General features: G+C 46.4%; 1 protein-coding gene across 3 annotated transcripts; it reads left to right on the top strand.

Moving 5' to 3' along the window:
• Positions 1–5,013: 5,013 nt before the first annotated feature.
• On the top strand, positions 5,014–18,306 carry ELOA (elongin A). 3 transcript variants are annotated; one of them, XM_019938531.3, is made up of 11 exons: positions 5,014–5,169; positions 9,979–10,035; positions 10,820–10,926; positions 11,459–12,644; positions 13,022–13,136; positions 14,179–14,334; positions 14,439–14,536; positions 15,589–15,769; positions 16,026–16,137; positions 16,734–16,909; positions 17,892–18,306. In XM_019938531.3, the coding sequence occupies exons 1-11, from the start codon at positions 5,095–5,097 to the stop codon at positions 17,951–17,953; spliced, it is 2,325 nt and encodes a 774-aa protein (XP_019794090.1). In that variant the 5' UTR covers positions 5,014–5,094; the 3' UTR covers positions 17,954–18,306. The 3 variants fall into 3 exon arrangements, with proteins under 3 accessions (XP_019794090.1, XP_019794092.1, XP_019794091.1); XM_019938533.3 differs by having other exon boundaries at positions 11,459–12,650; XM_019938532.3 differs by having other exon boundaries at positions 5,015–5,169; positions 11,459–12,650; positions 16,734–16,913.
• The last annotated feature ends 579 nt before the right edge of the window (positions 18,307–18,885 follow it).

Genomic DNA, 18,885 nt, shown 5'->3' with positions numbered 1-18,885 from the left:
AGCTGAGGGCATGGTGTCCCTTAAGTTTCCAAAGCATCAATTTCCTTGTCTGTAAAATGGATGGTGAGGATTAATGAAGATAACATTGTTGGTTGATAGCACTTTGCCAGGTATGTTCACATGTAATCTCATTAAATCGAAACAATAATTCCGTGAGGGAGACCTTTCATTCAACTCAGTCAATATTGAGTGCCTACTATGTTCTAGGTAGTTTTAGCCACAGTGATGCCTCATGGAGCTCACAGAGGGGACTCACAGAGCTCACAGAGACTATAAAAACATGAACCACTAAATAAGGCAGTTTCAAATTGTAACAGATGTTGTAACAAAAATGAAACAAGGTAAAGAGCTAAGGGATGGGTGGTTAGGTTACTACCTGGATACAATTTGTATAAATTCGTAGTATCAAAGTATATCCTTGATACTTCTTTCTTTCTTTATTATTTATTTTTTTATTTTTATTTTTTGGTACGCGGACCTCTCACTGTCGCGGCCTCTCCCGTTGCGGAGCACAGGCTCCGGACGCGCAGGCTCAGCGGCCATGGCTCACGGGCCCAGCCGCTCCGCGGCATGTGGGATCTTCCCGGACCGGGGCACAAACCCGCGTCCCCTGCATCGGCAGGTGGACTCTCAACCGCTGCACCACCAGGGAAGCCCCATACTTCTTTATTTTTATAGTAGCTCCCCGCCCCCACCCCCGTCCCTGCCCCGGTCCCATAAATACAGATTCTCAGTGGACTGCTCTCCATGGGCATTACAGAATGCTTCAGTCTGCCCTCTTAAGACAAAGGGCCTCCGGAGGTTTCTAGGCCTGATATCCCTAACTAGTTAGTAGAGAGTTTAACTGAACTTCAAGGCAAGTCTATGAAAGGTGTGGACTTTGACTCTCAGACACCATTGGAGCTGGCAGTCTCTGCTTGCATTACCACATTTGAGGAGGGCAAATCCAGCCTGTGAAACTCATAAAGATGCCATCCCTAAGTAAAATAACCACCAACTGAACATGTTTGAAGTATGTGAAACAAAGATGAATGTAGTCAATTCAGAAAAATGAGCCCATTGGGGAAGAGAACAGTGGCTACAGCTGTGCAGAACGAAACTGCCCAGATGGTTTTATATTCTCCTTTACAGCAGAACATAATATTCTTTTTACGAAGGCAATGAATTTTCTCTAATAATTTGTTCTTTAAAAAAAAATACCTGGGCTTCCCTGGTGGCGCAGTGGTTGGGAGTCCGCCTGCCGATGCAGGGGACACGGGTTCATGCCCCGGTCCAGGAAGATCCCTCGTGCCGCGGAGCAGCTGGGCCCATGAGCCGTGGCCTCTGGTCCTTCGTGTCCGGAGCCTGTGCTCCGCAACAGGAGAGTCCACAACAGTGAGAGGGCCCACACACCGCAAAAAAAAAAAACAAAAACAAGAAAAAAACCTACTGTATGTCAGTTACTTAATATAACGTATTAATAAACTTCACAAGAAATCTATAAAGAAACAATTTCAGCCAGTTTAAGTAACTTGACCACAGCCAACATTGGCAGAGGTGTCACTGAGCTCCAATCCTGTGTCCTTTAAATGCACCGCCTAACAAACCTCAGATGCCGCCCACTTGGTTAGAGAGAGGAGTGGCAGAGCCCAGGCCAGGCGAGGTCCAAGGGGGAAGCCCTTCACCCACCTGTATTCCTCACCCAGCACACTGTCCAGCCCACAGAATCCCACTTGACCATTCCATGAAAGGCAAGGGCCCCTTTCTGCTATCAAAGACAAAGTGGTTGGTTTTTTGTTTTGTTTTGTTTTGTTTTTGTTTGTTCCCCCTCCCCTTGTCTTTCAGTGTTTTAAATGACTCTAGTGCCAACCAGCTTGGGATTGCTCTTTTCCAAAATTAAAATGCCTTTAAGTTGTTTTCATTATAAAAGTGAAACATATTTGTTGCAAAAAGTGTGCATAGCAGAAGAGAGCGAGCCTCCCTGCCCATATTTGTCTCCCAGGATAGCCTTAAACATGCCTTCTGAACATGCTTTCTTGTTGTTTTAAAAGATGAGTCTTTTTTTTTTTTTTTTTTTTTTTTTTTTTGGCGGTATGCGGGCTTCTCACTGTTGTGACCTCTCCCGTTGTGGAGCGCAGGCTCAGTGGCCAGGGCTCACGGGCCCAGCCGCTCTGCCGCATGTGGGATCTTCCCGGACCGGGGCACGAACCCGTGTCCCCTGCACCGGCAGGCGGACTCTCAACCACTGCGCCACCAGGGAAGCCCAAGATGAGTCTTTTAAGTCCTCTCACAAGGGGCTGTATAGTGCTAACCCCCTCGGGTTTTCAGATGACACTCTGGGCTGGCCTTAAGTTGAATAATAATTAGTTCAGTTTTCAAGAAACCTTTATGGAATGTCACCTGTGTGCTAGGCGTTGCTGATCCAAGGTGGACAAAACAGCCTCAGACTTTAGAGAACTCATTCTGTTGTTGAAAATCCTTGCATAAACCAAGGATTAGATAGATGGTAATCCCCCAGTGAACAGAGTATCATTTTTAGAACTGGTTAAAAACTTTCTTTTTAATCAGAATGACACATATGACATAATTAACTGATCTGAGACATAGACAAATATTCACGTGTAAGAGTTCTTTACTTTGCAGGTAACCCTGCCTCAGGCTGGCATAGATGGGGTAGGGATGGGGTGCATACCCCCCAGCAGCATACATTGTTTCTTTTCATTCCCGTTGTTGAGATCTCCCTGGGTAACTTGCACAAAGTGTTCCATGTGGCCTAAGTATATGCCAGGTCAGTTAGTCAGCAATTCTGCATCAGGAATGGGCCCATTTTTCCATTACACCAATGTTACATTTTCAAAATTGAAGGCATTGAAAATGTAAATTTAAAAGCATTTTTTTTAACATCTTTATTGGGGTATAATTGCTTTACAATGGTGTGTTAGTTTCTGCTTTATAACAAAGTGAATCAGTTATACATATACATATGTTCCCATATCTCTTCCCTCTTGCGTCTCCCTCCCTCCCACCCTCCCTATCCCACCCCTCCAGGTGGTCACAGAGCACCGAGCTGATATCCCTGTGCTATGCGGCTGCTTCCCACTAGCTATCTACCTTATGTTTGTTAGTGTATATATGTCCATGCCTCTCTCTCGCTTTGTCACAGCTCACCCTTCCCCCTCCCCATATCCTCAAGTCTGTTCTCCAGTAGGTCTGTGTCTTCATTCCTGTCTTACCCCTAGGTTCTTCATGACACTTTTTTTTCTTAAATTCCATATATATGTGTTAGCATACGGTATTTGTCTTTCTCTTTCTGACTTACTTCACTCTGTATGACAGACTCTAGGTCTATCCACCTCATTACAAAAAGCATTTGCTGTGCAGGAAAGGGAGATTCTAGGGCCAGGACTAGAAACCAAGTCTCCTCACACCAGTTTGATGTGTTTTCCATTACACCCCATGATTGAGTCTTAGAGCACTGAATGGGTGATTATTAATCTTTATGGACTTTTTATCCAATGCTGATTATATGGACTGGATTGTGCTGGGCAACAGAGATTTAAAGTTGGACAGGTCAGGGAATTCCCTGGCAGTCCAGTGGTTAAGGCTCAGCACTTTCACTGCGGGGGCCTCGGTACCATCCCTGGTCAGGGAACTAAGATTCCACAAGCCACACGGTGCAGCCAAAAAATAAAATAACATTGGACAGGCCAGTCACTGCACTTGATAAATAAACAGCTCAGTGAGAAGGCAGAAGAATAAATTGACAATTTACACCCTGAAAAGTGTTAGTTGCAGAGGAAAGGGCACCAAGCAGAGGGGGTGGGAACACAGTTCGGGGCGGGGGGAGAGGGGGGCTTCTCAATTTACGGAGTGAATGAAAGCTCATTTGAAGAAACAATTTATATTGTTTCTTTTACCTTTCCCAGACCCAAGACCTGAAGAGCCCCTGGGCTTTCCCACATTGGTTGGGAGGTCAGGCTCAGTACACTGCCAAATTGTTGATGGTGATCAGATTAGTATGTAATCCGATATGATCTAATCAAACAAGATGTAATCAATGCTGGTATTTTAAACCAATTTTCAACTGTTTAGTAGTTTTGTTTTTTTTTTAGTAGTAATAATACTTTATTAATAGTAAAATTTAGTGCTTCTAGGATGAGGGTAAGGGCCCTCAAGGATGGTGTCTTGGGCTTGTCTGATTGAGGCCCTACTGATTTAGAGGAAACAGCCATTCATTCATTTATTCACTCATTCATTCAAGAAGTATTTATTTGGTACCTCTGTACCAGACACTGTTTTTTGGGGAAAGTGAGACACGGGCTATTACCTCTTGTAGCTAAACTGTTTGAATTTTGACAAATCACTTTCACTCTCTGGGCCTCAAATCCTTGACCTGTTCAGAGATGTGCGGTCACAGTGGACCTGGACTGTTTAGATTCACATTCCAGCTTCACTTATTTCCTGTTACATGACCACATGCAGGTTAATTTAGTCTCCCTGAGCTTCAGTTTCCTCATCTGTAACATGGGGATAATATGCCTCGTTTCACTGGGTTGTACTGAGAGTGAAACTTAGCTCAACCACTGGGCTTAGTGCCCTCAATCAAGGCTGGTCACTAGCGTCAATCCCTGATTTCCTGAGCCGCAAACCCACCCTGGAACCACACACAGGTGTTATTTGGGGCGTGGCTCACAGCGCAAGGGGGCGGGCTAGGATTTATAAAGGCAAGGTCCGGCGCAGTGGTCTCATCCTGCCTTGGCTGGACACCGGAGTGGTTTTCCAGGCCGCGGCTCCGCACTACGAGGACCAGAAGCGAGGCTGCCCAGCGGCGACCAGTGCGAAGCCGACGCGCTCGGGCCAAGCTGCTCCAGCTCCCGGCGCACGCGGCTCCGGGAGGGCGCAGAGGACCGGACCCCAACAACCACAGGCCGTGGGGGCGGGGCCTGCAGCCGGCCGGCCCCCCCACCCCCCGCGGCCCCTACACCCCACTTCGCCGAGGCCCGGAAGGGACCAGTCGCGCTTCCGTCCCCGCGGGGGAGGCACGGAGGGCGGAGCAGCAGCCAGAGGACGCGACGCGAGCCCAGTTCCGGCGAGGAGGCCGCGCCAGTGACAGCGATGGCGGCGGAGTCGGCGCTCCAAGTTGTGGAGAAGCTGCAGGCGCGCCTGGCCGCGAACCCGGACCCGAAGAAGGTGAGCGAGTGGGCAGCGCGGAGCGGGCCGGGTGTTGGGCGCGGCGCGGCCCCGTAACGGTCGCGGGCCCCGGTGCGGCTCCTTCCCGAGCGGCCGGGGCCGTGGGGGCTCGGACCCGGAGCGCGGCCCCGCCGGTCTGCGGCCTGCGATCGGGAAGTTAGTGGCCCTTGGCCGCTGCCCACGCGGTGGGACCCCGCACGGCGGGCGGCGCGCCTCGGCGGGCCCGGCCTCCCTGCCTCCCGGGCCGGGCGCCCGCGGGCTCCGGGCGGACACCGCGTGTCGGCGGGGCTCCCGGAGCCCTCCCCCGGCGTCCCGGGCCAGCTGTTTCCTGTCGGGAGAGCTCGCCCGGAGTTAACTCCTGCCCGCTCCATTCCTCACCCTGCGAAATGTTTCTGATTTCTTAGTGTCTTTTGATGTTTGTTGGGAGGAGGTGGTTCTGCCTGTGCTTGATGGAGTCTAGGCTCGGTGTGTGGTCCTGCGTCTTTAAGACGTTTTTATTGCTTTGGCTTGATTATTAGAGCGTGGACCTTTTCGCTTTCTCAGTAAATCTCTTTCGAAACAAAATAAACCTCACGTCACCCTAACTAAAAACTTAGGTTGTAAATGGAAAGAAAAAAAAAACAAGACTTAGAAGTTGCAGCTAGATTTCCTTCTGGCCTTGATAGAAAGGTAAGAGCTACCTTTTCTGGCTGCTACGAGTGATGGGCAACCATTTTTAATTGCACTCAGCTAGTTTTTTTCCCCCTTAACTATTCTCTTAAGTTAAATGCGTTCTTCTCTCTTTGCGACTTTTCTTCCATCCAGCTTCTTGGTGTCTGGGAGAGTGTCCCGTGGATGTTAGAATTTTTTTTTTTAATTGAAATACATTGATGAAAACACTCAAGGTGTTTGACATTCTCTGTCAGCATTATAGCTGGAGTGTACAGTGTTATAAGAGTTGGATCTCTGAACCCCAGAGTGGCTTTTGAAGAGGAAATAATCCAGGGAGGCAGTCGAAATAAAGTGGTGAGGAGATTTGAGTTCTAATTTATTTGCCAGCCATGGACATTAGGGATGTTCCTTGCTAAGCCAGTTTCCTCACCTGCTTCTTCCCAGGACAGAACCAAAAGGCAGAAGTGCTCAGTAGATGTTAATCTCCACTCTTTACAATTTTTCTTGAAGGGCCCCTTTCTCTTCACCTTTTCTTGGCCTGTCATAGGTGAGGTTTTTTTCCCTCCGTTTCTAAAGGCTGCTCAACGCATCTCACTATCAGACCACTGTTTAACTCTTCTCATGCATACCTAGCTCAAAGATCCACTTCTTCAGGACGACATTTTAGCTTTAAGTCTGTGAAAACCGAAATGCTTTCACTTGTTTTGTGTTATATTTTCTATAATGGCTTCAGTACCTAGTGAACAGACACATTTACAAGTTTCTTTTTACAGTAACCCTTTGTGGGCATCTAATAAATGGTCATTATTTCCAAGTACTAGCTTGTTTTCCCAAACACTGTAGGTTTGTGACTGATTTTTTTTAAAACCCTAGAGCAATATGATGTAAATCGCCCCCACCTCCCCAATTTGGTCTTCCATCGGGTTAAAAACAATGCACTGTGTAGTGTCTACAGTCATTTTCCCACTAGAATTTAAATTTTGAAGTAGCTTTTCCAGTAGTTGATGTGCATGAAATTTCAAATTAAGAAAAGGTTTGTTTGACTTCACATCCTATTTGAACTATTAGTGATTGTGAGAATCTGGGCTTTCTCTTCCCAGATGGAAACTCACCCTGAGCTTCTGACTTTGCATTATATGAAGATCATTTGTGCAAAGGGCACAATAGTTGGCATTCACAAATGAGCTAATGCACAGGGAAAACTGCAAGCTGGCACACTGGCCTTCTCAACCTTCCGTTAACCCAACAAGCTCCCACAGGTTGTTCTTGAAATTGCAAGATGATTATATGGCAGTACTGAACTTACAACTAAATCTTGATTTCAAACCATTATTAGCCAAACGGTTGATTCCACACCTGTATTCATAGATTTCCTCGTATTAAACATAGGTGTTTAACTGTAACTCTCTTTTCACTTTAAGCCCATCTATGATCTAGGCTTACTTGGGGAAAAAGGTATCAGGCAAACCAGGGTCACTTGGTTCCTATTATTTAAGTAGAAACAATTTTCATGGCTGGTAAAGTTACCTGTCCTGGGTTACAGTTTGAACGTGGAAACTACGAAGAACACAGTTTGAAGCCAAGCGGAGAACGAGGGCGACATTATGAACATCTTTAGCTCTTTGTGATGAAGTAGTGTGCAGAGGATAACTGAGATTCTTAAGCGTGGACTGTGCAAATGTTTGACATTTCTCAATGACTTGTTATCAGTTCTTGCAAACTACAACTGGTCCCTAGGTTTGATAACAGCAAGTTTCCACCTACCTGAGGATACCCAAAGTGCTTTATCATTTTAACGCTTTGTTCTTTTTTGAACCTCATTGAAAATAGAGGGGCTCTGAAGCCCTTTTTCTCTTATGTTGGGCTAAATTGGTTTGAATATCTCTAGGGTTTTAGTTTCATCTGCTTTTAAGCCATCCCTCCTAACCCAAAACGAAGCAGAAAGGCAGTGCTTATACTTCCAATTAGTGCTGGGCTTTGAGATGAACACACCTTCAGTGACTTCTGGCCCCATTCTTTTTTTTTTTTTTTTTGCGGTACGCGGGCCTCTCACTGTTGTGGCCTCTCCCATTGCGGAGCACAGGCTCCGGACGCGCAGGCTCAGCGGTCGTGGCTCACGGGCCCAGCCGCTCCGCGGCATGTGGGATCTTCCCGGACCAGGGCACGAACCCATGTCCCCTGCATCGGCAGGCGGACTTTCAATCGCTGCGCCACCAGGGAAGCCGTGGCCCCATTCTTATATGTGGCCTTTGTAGAGGTCCTGGGACTCTGTCCTGGTGGTGACCTTCTTTCCTCTGTGGACTCTAAACTGCCTGACAACGTAACACTAAGGAGGGGTTCTTCTGCTTTGTGTCGAGTGTGCTAAGAGGCACATGAACTACTGCTCCATTTCCTTTTGCGGTCTTCTAAGGACAGTGTCTTTACGTTGGTTATTTCTCCTGACTCTGTAGTACATGCTGTGGTAAACACACTTGACCTACTCGCTTGTTAGGCAAGTTACCTAACCTCACTGGGCTCAGTTTTAATATTTGTAAAATGGGGAACATAATATCCATTTTACAGAGTTGGTTAATGAGGATGAAATGAGGTAACACATGTAAGGACGTAGCATAGTAGCCAGTGCACAGTAAATAGTATATAAATGCCTTCCAGGGAATGGCATTAGAGGAGACAACCTGTCTTTAACCTTTTCAATGATTCTAAATTTTCCTTTAAGAAAAGGAATTGGCATTCATCTTTGCACCCACAGCTTTGATGACAAGAAATACACATATACTTTGTCCTGAGTTGGATGGTGGTGGTGATCGAATTCGAAGTGGAGGATAATTTTCACTCAACTATGAAGGTGAAACTCCTTAGATACACCACTTGGCTTCTCATATGTTCCCAGTCAAAACAAGATTATCACATGTGATCCAGTTGCTCTGCCTAGCAACCAGGTTCAGTAATTATTGAAGTAGAATGACCAGAAAAACATACTTGCTACTCCACCTAGTAGCAATATAGCATACTAATTGTTGCCTGGGCTACACATAGGAAAAGAACAGGTCTTGTTAGCAGATATTTAAATATAAAGGTAGTCACAGTTAATCTATTTTGAACTACTTGTACTTTTCAGCACTCCTCGAAAGGTAGGTATACTTATATATACATAAATATTTCCTAGAGAATGGCATAGCAGTCATGACTTTGGGTAGAAGTGGAGCAAGTAGGAATTGGCTGGGGAATATCTGGTAGAGGATCAAGGGTAGCCGTTTAAAGAATGGTCAGTTGATGAATGAAATGATTAATAAGCATTTATTGAGCTTGTATAGCATTCCAGGCACTATGGCTAAAGACTGCACATGGTTTGTCTCTCTGAATCCTCACAGCTTGTGAAGTACAGACAGGATCCAGTTCCTGTTTTGCAGATGAAGTAACTGAGGTTCAGAGAGGTTAGTGACTTGCACAAGATCACCCCACAAGGAACTGGCAGCGCCAAACTGAAGCCTGTCTCTGACTCTGGAACCCTGTCTTAACAGCTCTGCTATCTGATTTTGAGCTAGCTCAAGAGAATACAGAAAAGAAATGTGACCAAACCCAGATTGCTTCTCTAATCTACCCAGACATTTTGTGTTCACCATTTGCAACGGCAAAGCTCTGATTCTAGCAACTTGAAATTGGTGTTGGCTTCCCACTTACATCGAAAAAACCCAGTTCCGTTAAACACACTTTTTCTGGAAACATGATACCCTTTTTCTGTAGAGACCTCTTCTCCTTTTTACTTTCCTCTATGCCGGGTGCATGAGTAATTTCCTAAAATTGGCTCCTTTCTCAGAAAGTGTCTCTCAAAACTGGGCAGAAAGATAGTGGTTGATTACGTTTCTCAGAGCTGATAGGTTTGATTCTCTTCTCTAAGTTTGGTTTCCCCTTGGTGTAGCATAGTGGCTGAAAGCGCGCAATCTGAAGCCGCAGACCTAAGCGAATCCTGCCCTACTTGCATCCTGGGGCAAGTTCCTTACCTTTTTCGAGTCTGTTTTCACACTTGTAAAGTAAGGATAACAGCCATACTCTATACTACAGAGCAGTGTAAGTACTTAACCACTGGATATTATTCTTATTTGTCCCAGTGAATGATTATGATTTTATAGAAATTAATGTTTATTTTATTCTCTGCAGCTATTGAAATATCTGAAGAAACTCTCCACCTTGCCTATTACAGTAGACATTCTTGCGGTAAGAACTGTGTAATTTTAGACGTTATATAGCTATATCCCCTCCCCTTCCCGACCAGAGGGATTGTACAGTAAGAGCATGGGCTTTAGAAGTGAAAGAAACCAGACACAAGGCCACATGTTGTATGGTTTTATTTATATGAAATGTCCAGAATAGGCAAATCCATAGATAGAATGTTAGCTTAGTGATTGCCAGGGGTGGGGGGAATTGGGAGGAACAACATTTCTTTTTAGGGTGATGAAAATGTTCTGGAATTAGTGGTGATGGTTGTGTAGTATTGTGAGTATTCTGGAAACCACTGAACTGTACACTTTAAAATGGTTAAAATAGTGAATTTTATCTCAGATTTTTTTCTAAAAATTAAAAGAACATTGGCATCTAGTCCTGGATTCAAATCCAAGTTTGTGACTTTAGGCTGTTCCTTCTTTTAAAATGGGGCAGGTCCTAACCTCACAGAGTTATCATATGATAAATATTAATTCAGACACTGTATGCAGTGCTCTTAGCTCAGTGCCTAACACCTGCCATGATCACTCTTGTTATTATTGCTACAGTTCTAGAAGTGTTTTAATTTAGTGTTTTCCTCTTCTGAATCTGGTGCACTTTGCTACTGTGTATCACTAGAGGTTTGGGGCACAGACACAAAGTAAGTTTGTACTGAGACTTGCAAGGTATGTTTTTGGAAGGAAGTATTGGTTTGTTGAAAAGTAGGAGGTCTTATTTCTTTAGAAGATTGTGAGCCTAGTTCTACAACCCTCTAACAATTCCTTTGTCAATTTTGTAGGAGACCGGGGTTGGGAAAACGGTAAATAGCTTGCGAAAACATGAGCATGTCGGAAGCTTTGCCAAGGACCTAGTGGCCCAGTGGAAGAAGCTGGTTCCTGTGGAACGGTAAGAAAAGTTCCTCAGTTCTGCCTCAATTATAAGAAATAATCCATGATCATTATAGAATACTAGAAAACATTTAAAAATAGAAATAAGAATAAAAATTTCTTAATTCAACCATCCAAAGATAAGCATTATCGACGTTTTGGAATGTTTCTTTCTAACCTGTTCTTAAAAGGCATTTTTATGTAGTTGTGAATAAACTGATGTAAATGACAGCTCTTTTTTAATGTAACAAGTTAAATATTTCCCTGTGTTGAAAAGCTTTTTAAGTATTTTCACTTCCCAAGATGTTTGATCTTCTTTGTGTCCTGTAGTTAAACTCGTCATTTTCCACTTATTGAATATTTGGGCTTTCCCAGTTTTAAACCTTAGCTGAGTATCTTTGAGCAGAACCCATTTACCTTCTCCCCAAGACCTTGTTTCTAACTCCAAACTCTTCATCTCTTTCGTGAGTTCAGGTCCTGTGATGTTGTCCTCTGAACAAGGATTACCCTGAGATTTATGTCTGCTTCATCTGCTTTTTCTTTTATTTTAGAAACACTGAGCCTGATGAACAGGACTTTGAGAAGACCAATTCTCGAAAGCGCCCCAGGGATGCCCTTAAGGAGGGGGAGGGGGAGGGGGACTACCCAGGCAGCTGGAGAGCCTCCGGCAGCCAGTCGTGCAGTCCTGATAACAGGCAGAAGAAACACAGAAAACTCCCGGAGCTTGACCGGCCTCACAAAGTATCTCACAGTCATGAGACGAGAGACGAGAGAAAGAGGTACCACAGAGCTTCTCCAGTTTACTCTTCAGACCACGAATCTTCGGACTACGGCCATGTTCAGTCCCCACTGTCATCCGCCAGCCCTCATCAGATGTCTGTGGACCATTACAGATCCCTGGAGGAGGACCACGAGCCCTTTGTTTCACACCAGAAGCCTGGCAAAGGCCACAGTAATGCCTTTCAGGACAGACTGGGGGTCAGTCAAGAACGACACCTGGGTGAAGCCCAGGGGAAAGAGGTCGTGAGTCAGAGCAAGGAGCACAGATCTTCCCATAAAGAAAAACGTCCGGTGAATTCCAAAGGAGATGAGAAGTCGTCTTTGAGCAGAGAAAAATCACACAAGGCCATCTCCAAAGAGGAAAACCGGCGGAGGCCACCCTCAGGGGACAGTACAAAGGAGAAAGCGCCCTCTAGTGGTGTCAAGAAAGAGAAGGAAAAAGAGGGCAGCACCAAGAAGCTTTTACCCCCCTTGGAGGTGGCATCAGACAACCACCTTAAAAAGCCAAAATACAGAGACCCAGAGAAAACCAAATCAGACAAAAACAAGCAGAGTCTAGAAAGCTTAGACACAGGCAAGGGGGCAGGAGACCTGTTGCCCAAGGCAAAAGAGAAGGTTTCTAACAACCTAAAGGCTCAAGAAGGAAAAGTAAAACCTTCTCATTTAGATAGAAAGTCCGTGGGCTCCTTCCTTAAAGCTGAGGAGGCAGACATGGATGATGAATTCGAGCAGCCCACCATGTCTTTTGAGTCATACCTCAGCTATGACCAGCCCCGGAAGAAAAAGAAAAAGATCGTGAAAACTTCAACCACGACTCCTGGAGAAAAAGGATTAAAAAAAAATGATTCAAAAAGCACTAGTAAAAACTTGGACTCAGTTCAGAAACTACCTAAGGTGAACGAAAACAAGTCAGAGAAGCTTCAGCCAGCTGGATCCCATTCAGCCAAGCTGAAAAAGGTAAAGGTAAGCCCTGTGGCCCCTCCCAGCCAGAGCGCCTGGGCTGGCAGAGCTCCCGGGACGGGATGACCCCACCGCTGTCTGGGCTGGCTTTCCCGTGGCCTGTTGAATTTCAGTGTGAAGTAATTTCCTCCCGGCCTGTCTGGCCACCAGGGTCAGTAGAACCCAAGAAAAGTATTTTCTGAGGCATCCCATTGTGCTGGGCCCATCTCTCCGTATCTCCTGACTTAGGTGGAGTCAGGCACAGCTGCCGCCCCTCCTGCAGGCTGGATGTGCCTGTGAAGTTATCTGCCACGTCAACACTGCTGGGCGTCGACTGTGGGAAAGAGCTGTGCTTGTAGAAAGAGGCTCTCCAGTCACTGGTCTCTTCTCTGCAGGTCCCCAGCGATGTGCTGCCAGTGTTACCAGACCTTCCATTACCTGTGATACAGGCCAATTACCGCCCACTTCCTTCCCTTGAATTGATATCTGCCTTCCAACCAAAGCGAAAAGGTAATTTTCTTTGTCTTTTTTTCTTTTTTTAATGGAGAAAATGGTTTTAAAAATTCATTCATGCTCTGTCATCAGATTTTGGTGCATTTCCTAAGAGCACAGGTTCTGGAGTTGGATGGCTTGGGTTTGAATCCCAGCTCTGGCTTTTACTACAAGTTACATGAACTTGGGTACAACTTAATTTCCTTGGACTTCAGTTTCATATTCTGTGAATGGGAGTAATAATGGTATCTGCCTATGAGGTGGATTGAAAGTGATAATGCTGGTAAAGCTCTGAGCTCTGGGTTTTTACACATAGTGTTTGCTAAATCTTAGCTGCTGCTATTACCAGCAGCCTTTTACTCTGTACATTCCATAGGGGCTTAAAAAAAAGGCTAGGGACTTCCCTGGTGGTGCAGTGGTTAAGAATCCGCCTGCCAATGCAGGGGTCACAGGTTCGATCCCTGGTCCGGGAAGATCCCACATGCCGCGGAGCAACTAAGCCCGTGTGCCACAACTACTGAAACCCCTGTGCCTAGAGCCCATGCTCTGCAACACGAGAAGCCACTGAAATGAGAAGCCTGCGCACCACAACAAAGAGTAGCCCCCACTTGCTGCAACTAGAGAAAGCCCCCGCGCAGCAACAGAGGCCCAAACACAGCCAAAAAATAAATAAATAAATAAAGGCTAGTTTTAATAGCAAAAGAATTAGATGCTACATAGGTGTCCCTTAGCAAGAGACTAACAGATGGATCATGGTTCATCCACACAGTGGCATCCTATGCAGCCGTTGAAAAAAAGAAGTAGAAAATCTATGTACTGATGTGATTTCTAAAATGTAAATGACAGAATGGTTATAGTATGTTATTGATTGGTTAAAAAGGAATAAAATAAATATTAGTTTATTTTTGCATAGACTCTCTGGAAGGACACAAGAAACTGGTAGCACTGGTTGTCTTTGAGAAGGGAAACTGGGAGGCTGGGGAATGGGGTGGAAGGAGAGTTTTCACTGTATTGCTCAGTGCCTTTTATAACTTACACTCCTGTTTTTCTTGCCCTACAGCACTCTCCTCATCCCAGGAAGAGGAAGAAGCTGGATTCACCGGACGAAGAATGAATTCCAAGATGCAGGTCTATTCTGGTTCCAAGTGTGCCTATCTCCCCAAAATGATGACCTTGCACGAGCAGTGCATCCGGGTGCTTAAAAACAACATTGACTGTAAGTCACATGCTTCTCTCTTGCTCTTCAGCACGCTGTTGTGGCACTGGGACACCGGGTGACTTGGCCGCTACTCAGTGCTTTTCCCCTTTGATTCTCTGCAGCAATCTTTGAAGTGGGAGGCGTCCCATATTCTCTCCTTGAACCTGTTTTGGAGAGGTGTACACCTGATCAGTTATATCGCATAGAGGAGTACAATCACGTGAGTATCCTGTTTGGATGGGAAGAGGGCAGTGTGCTGGCTTGCATCTCCAGAAGTAGCTTTGTCTCTGAATCTGCCACGATGATGGGCAGGTGGTGGTCGGATCACTTTTCTGGGTTTGTCTATGGGCCTTTAAACAGGCAGGTTTTTAGCACCTGCTTGTGGCATCTTAAGTAGGCCTCTTGGGCTAGAATCAAGATGGGATTGAAAGGTGGGAGAGGGGGACCATTTCCCACACCTCCCTTGAGCTTGCCTAGTTACAGAGGTCAAAGGAGAATTCTAGCAGCACAACCCTTGGGATCCAGGGCAGGGACAGAGCTATGTGTTGACACTCAGGTGTCTGGTGAATATAAGATTGGCTGGGTGCCTCCTAGAGACAAACAGATCTATCCCCAAATCCTCCTAATGCTGGAGATGCTCATCTGATTGCATTAGCTGTCTCTAATTCAAAGGATCTATGACATATCCTTCTTAAGTGGCCCCTGGCCATTGCAGTTCAGTGTAGTGATGGGGAAATGCCTGGATTTGACTTCATCCCAGTTCCTACCCTGTACTGATTTTCTAAAGGAAAAGACTGATCTTAAACTAATTTTTGTGTTGCCTTCTCTCCTAGCCCCACAACCCCCAAAAGCAGCTAGTATAGTGCCTCACACTTAACATTTTTTTTTTTTTTTTTTGCGGTACGCGGGCCTCTCACTGTTGTGGCCTCTCCTGTTGCGGAGCACAGGCTCCGGACACGCAGGCTCAGCGGCCATGGCTCACAGGCCCAGCCGCTCCGCGGCATGTGGGATCTTCCCAGACCGGAGCACGAACCCGTGTCCCCTGCATCGGCAGGCGGGCTCCCAACCACTGCGCCACCAGGGAAGCCCACAATTAACATTTTTTAATTCAGTGATTAGGGTTTCTTTCCTAGAACTGTGGTATTTTAATATATTACCACTACTAAGAGGACCAAAATATCATTAGGAAGCTGGTCCCCCTGGGTGATTAAGGATGGAAAAGAGATGTGTAAGAGTACTTGCATGTAAATGATGTCCTGGTTCTGATTTTAGGTATTAATTGAAGAAACGGATCAATTATGGAAAGTTCATTGTCACCGAGACTTTAAGGATGAAAGGCCAGAGGAGTATGAGTCGTGGCGGGAGATGTACCTGCGGCTTCAGGATGCGCGAGAGCAGCGGCTGCGACTCCTCACAAAGAATATCCGATCTGCGCACGCCAATAAGCCCAAAGGTAGGTAAGGGGGCAGCGTGGGTCTGGCAGAATAATGAGCCCTGGGCTCTGGTCAACAGCAGGGCCGTGGTGGGCTCAGCTACGGTATCATCTCTGGCCCCCACATCTCTCCTGCATTTGCAGAAGAGGGCAAAGGGTGAGGTGTTTCTTCTGCCACTATGCATGCTACCCTACAGAGGGGTTTCCAGGGTTGATAATCCCCTACCTTTAGCATCTCAGCTCAAGAAGGCAGGTATTAATCTCCATTTCTCCGCAGGCCGACAAGCAAAAATGGCCTTTGTCAACTCTGTGGCCAAGCCACCTCGTGATGTTCGGAGGAGGCAGGAGAAGTTTGGAACAGGAGGTGCAGCTGTGCCTGAGAAAATCAGGTAAGATCTCTGTCCCCTGTGGTTTCTGCCTGCTCAGAGCGAGAGCCCAAGAGCTTATCTTTCAGCCCTGAGAGGCAGCCCAGGGGCAAGAGCGACTCATTTTGGGGGTGAAAGCGTGGCAATGCAGAGTGGGTTCTGCAGGCTGACCTTGACCATCTGGGCACTTGACCTCCCTGAACCTCAGTGTCCTTGACTGCACTGTGGGCGGGATAATGATTCCTTCCCTTAGGTGGGGTCGGAGGTGGGGTGGTGGTCAACACTAAACGGAGAACAGGGCCTGGCTTCTGGGACACATCCCCTAAGGCTTTCCCTTGCCCCATTTAAACAAAAAACATATTACTGTGATGACTAAATTATCTAAGTACGTTAGCATTGTCAAAATACAGATTTACACCTAAACAGTGAAAAGTTAGTTGAGATTATCATTCATTCTGAAGGCCTACCACAGTCACTTCCGAGCCATCACCAGAATCTAGGGTACTAGGTCCACTGGTCAAAGCCACAGAACTGAGTCCTCAGAGCAGCCAGCTTCAGGCTGTTGGTGCCGGGGGCAGATCTCTCCTGCTCTTGACTAGCGGCTTTGCTCTGTGTCGCAGGATCAAGCCGGCGCCGTACCTCTCAGGAAGCAGCCGCTTGGGCAGTGGCGGCAGCAACAGCTTTAACGCCAGCCCCGAGGAGCCAGCCTACGACGGCCCGAGTACCAGCAGTGCGCACTCGGCACCCGTGGTCAGCAGCACTGTTTCCTGTGATCCTAGGAAACCGACTGTGAAGAGTAGGTAACTTGGAGCTCCTGCTCAGCTATTTCAAAACTAGTATTTGAACCCCTCTAATGTGATTCCTGCTGCATCACACTTTGTGTGTTAGATGTAGCGTATGTGATGCCTGGCACACAGCTGGTCTACATGTCGGGGCCTCCTTCCCCTGCTTTGTTCGTAGCGCGTATTTCACGTGTCATGTAAATTATGATCGTAGTGAATATTCATTTTGGTACTCTGCTTTCTTTTTCTTTTGTTTTTTTCAACCTAAATGTAAACCTGTTTCTCCAGGCAATAACATGGAGTTTCCAACTGTTATTATTAACAGCTAAATAATTTTATTGAAGTTTTATAACCTTATAACCCCACCTTCCAAGTATTTTTTTTATCTCTAGTTGGGTCTCTTTCGTATTTTACTAACTTTACTACTGTAGACTATCCCCAATATTCTACAGTGGTGTCCTAACTTAAGAAAAGCATTATTCTGTATTTACTTCAGGGCCCACAGGAGGGTGGGAGTCCTGACCTGCACTTTGGCTCGGTTCAGGTTAACCAGGCTAGAGGGCAGGCTCGTCGTTCTTAGGTGGTGTGTGCATTTAGCTCATCTCAGACCTGTTGCTACACTGGACAGACAGGTGCGGGAGGGGGTGCTTCTGGCTGGTTTGGATATTGGTGAGGCAGAGTTAAATTGTGGCTCAGAACGGCCTTCAGAGTCTGGCAAGGCTGGAACTCCAGTTCTGCCACTTACCGTACAGGGTCCAGCCTGAGTCTTGGTGAAGTTGTGAGAATTAGAGGGGGTGATTGTCAGGGGCCTGGCAGGTGCTGGCGAAGTGTTACCTTTGGGCTGCTGCTTTTCTATGGGGTTGGCAGATAACTGCTACTTGTATCCATTTGTCTGGCTGTGTAGAGCCAAGAGTAACAAGGCTTTGTTTGATTGTAAACGGCTGGTGTCCACACTGCCGTGGATCTGAAACAACTGCCTTATTTCTCTTTTCACAGAAATTGCCCCAATGATGGCCAAGACGATTAAAGCGTTCAAGAACAGATTCTCCCGACGATAAACTGAGGACTTAGCTTGGAAATGACTTAGCTTGGAAATGAAATTTGCGGGGAGGAATACGAGGACAGGGTGGGGGGGTTGGGGAATGGAACTTCCAGAGAAGACCAGGATCTTTCGCTTCGTGGAGGCTTTTGGTCTCCGAGTCCTGCACAGTCAGCAGGCGTCGTGCCTGTGCCTGTGTCCGCAGCTGCCGCCTCCCTGCCTGGCGAGCACTTCCGAGTTCTGAAGATGTGAAGCCTCACGCTCACTGAGGATTTTAAGGTCAATTGTACCTTTGTTGCTAATTACCTTCTTTGTAAACTATAAGACATAGTTTTAATTAATAAATATTGCCCCCAGATTGTATTTATATTACCCCCAGGGTTTTTTTTTGTTTTTTTGGGTTTTTTTTTTGTTTTTTTCCGGTCCTCTACCACACACTTAGCCTTTTATTTTTAGGGTTCTTTGTTAGACAAAAGCCTATTGAAAGCCTTTCCCCTGTCCCAGTTCATCTCTCCTGAGCAGACTTTGGCCCATAGAGAGGACTGGGTGTCCCCAGAACCTGTGTGGCACGTGCTGCACGTAGAGCGAGGAATGGGTCCTGGGCTGCCTGTCCTGGAGGGGGAGCCCCGGTGTGGTGACAGGAAGCGTTCAGGTCGGACACCCCCCACCTCTGAGACCCTCAATTGCTTTGAGGTCCTGTGCAGGTGCATCTCTTTCCTACTCATTCAGGGAATTATTTATTAAGGGAAGTTCTAGAGTCTTTCCCCCCATCCTTTTTGCCAGGTCCCACTGTTTTTGAGGCTCACGAGAGGGCACAGAACTCCAGTATTTTTACAATTTCCAGTTTCTAATTCAAAGCTTTAGGGTTTTTTTCCTCCCCTGTTTTTCCTCCTCCCCACTGGCATGGGCAAGACCCAACCACATGGCAGGGCTTTCTGTAGGCCCCTGAAT

Source organism: Tursiops truncatus, chromosome 1 (assembly GCF_011762595.2).
Source record: "Tursiops truncatus isolate mTurTru1 chromosome 1, mTurTru1.mat.Y, whole genome shotgun sequence".
Classification (NCBI taxonomy): Eukaryota; Metazoa; Chordata; class Mammalia; order Artiodactyla; family Delphinidae; genus Tursiops; species Tursiops truncatus.
Note: the sequence above shows the minus strand (reverse complement) of the source record. Positions and strands in the feature narration are given on the sequence as shown.

Excerpts from the sequence above, each read along its gene's own strand:
- ELOA (XM_019938533.3), top strand. The coding sequence starts at position 5,095 with ATGGCGGCGGAGTCGGCGCTCCAAGTTGTGGAGAAGCTGCAGGCGCGC. Across the intron at positions 10,927-11,458 it reads AAGCTGGTTCCTGTGGAACG|AAACACTGAGCCTGATGAAC; the intron begins GTAAGAAAAGTT and ends CTTTTATTTTAG. Across the intron at positions 12,651-13,021 it reads CCAAGCTGAAAAAGGTAAAG|GTCCCCAGCGATGTGCTGCC; the intron begins GTAAGCCCTGTG and ends TCTTCTCTGCAG.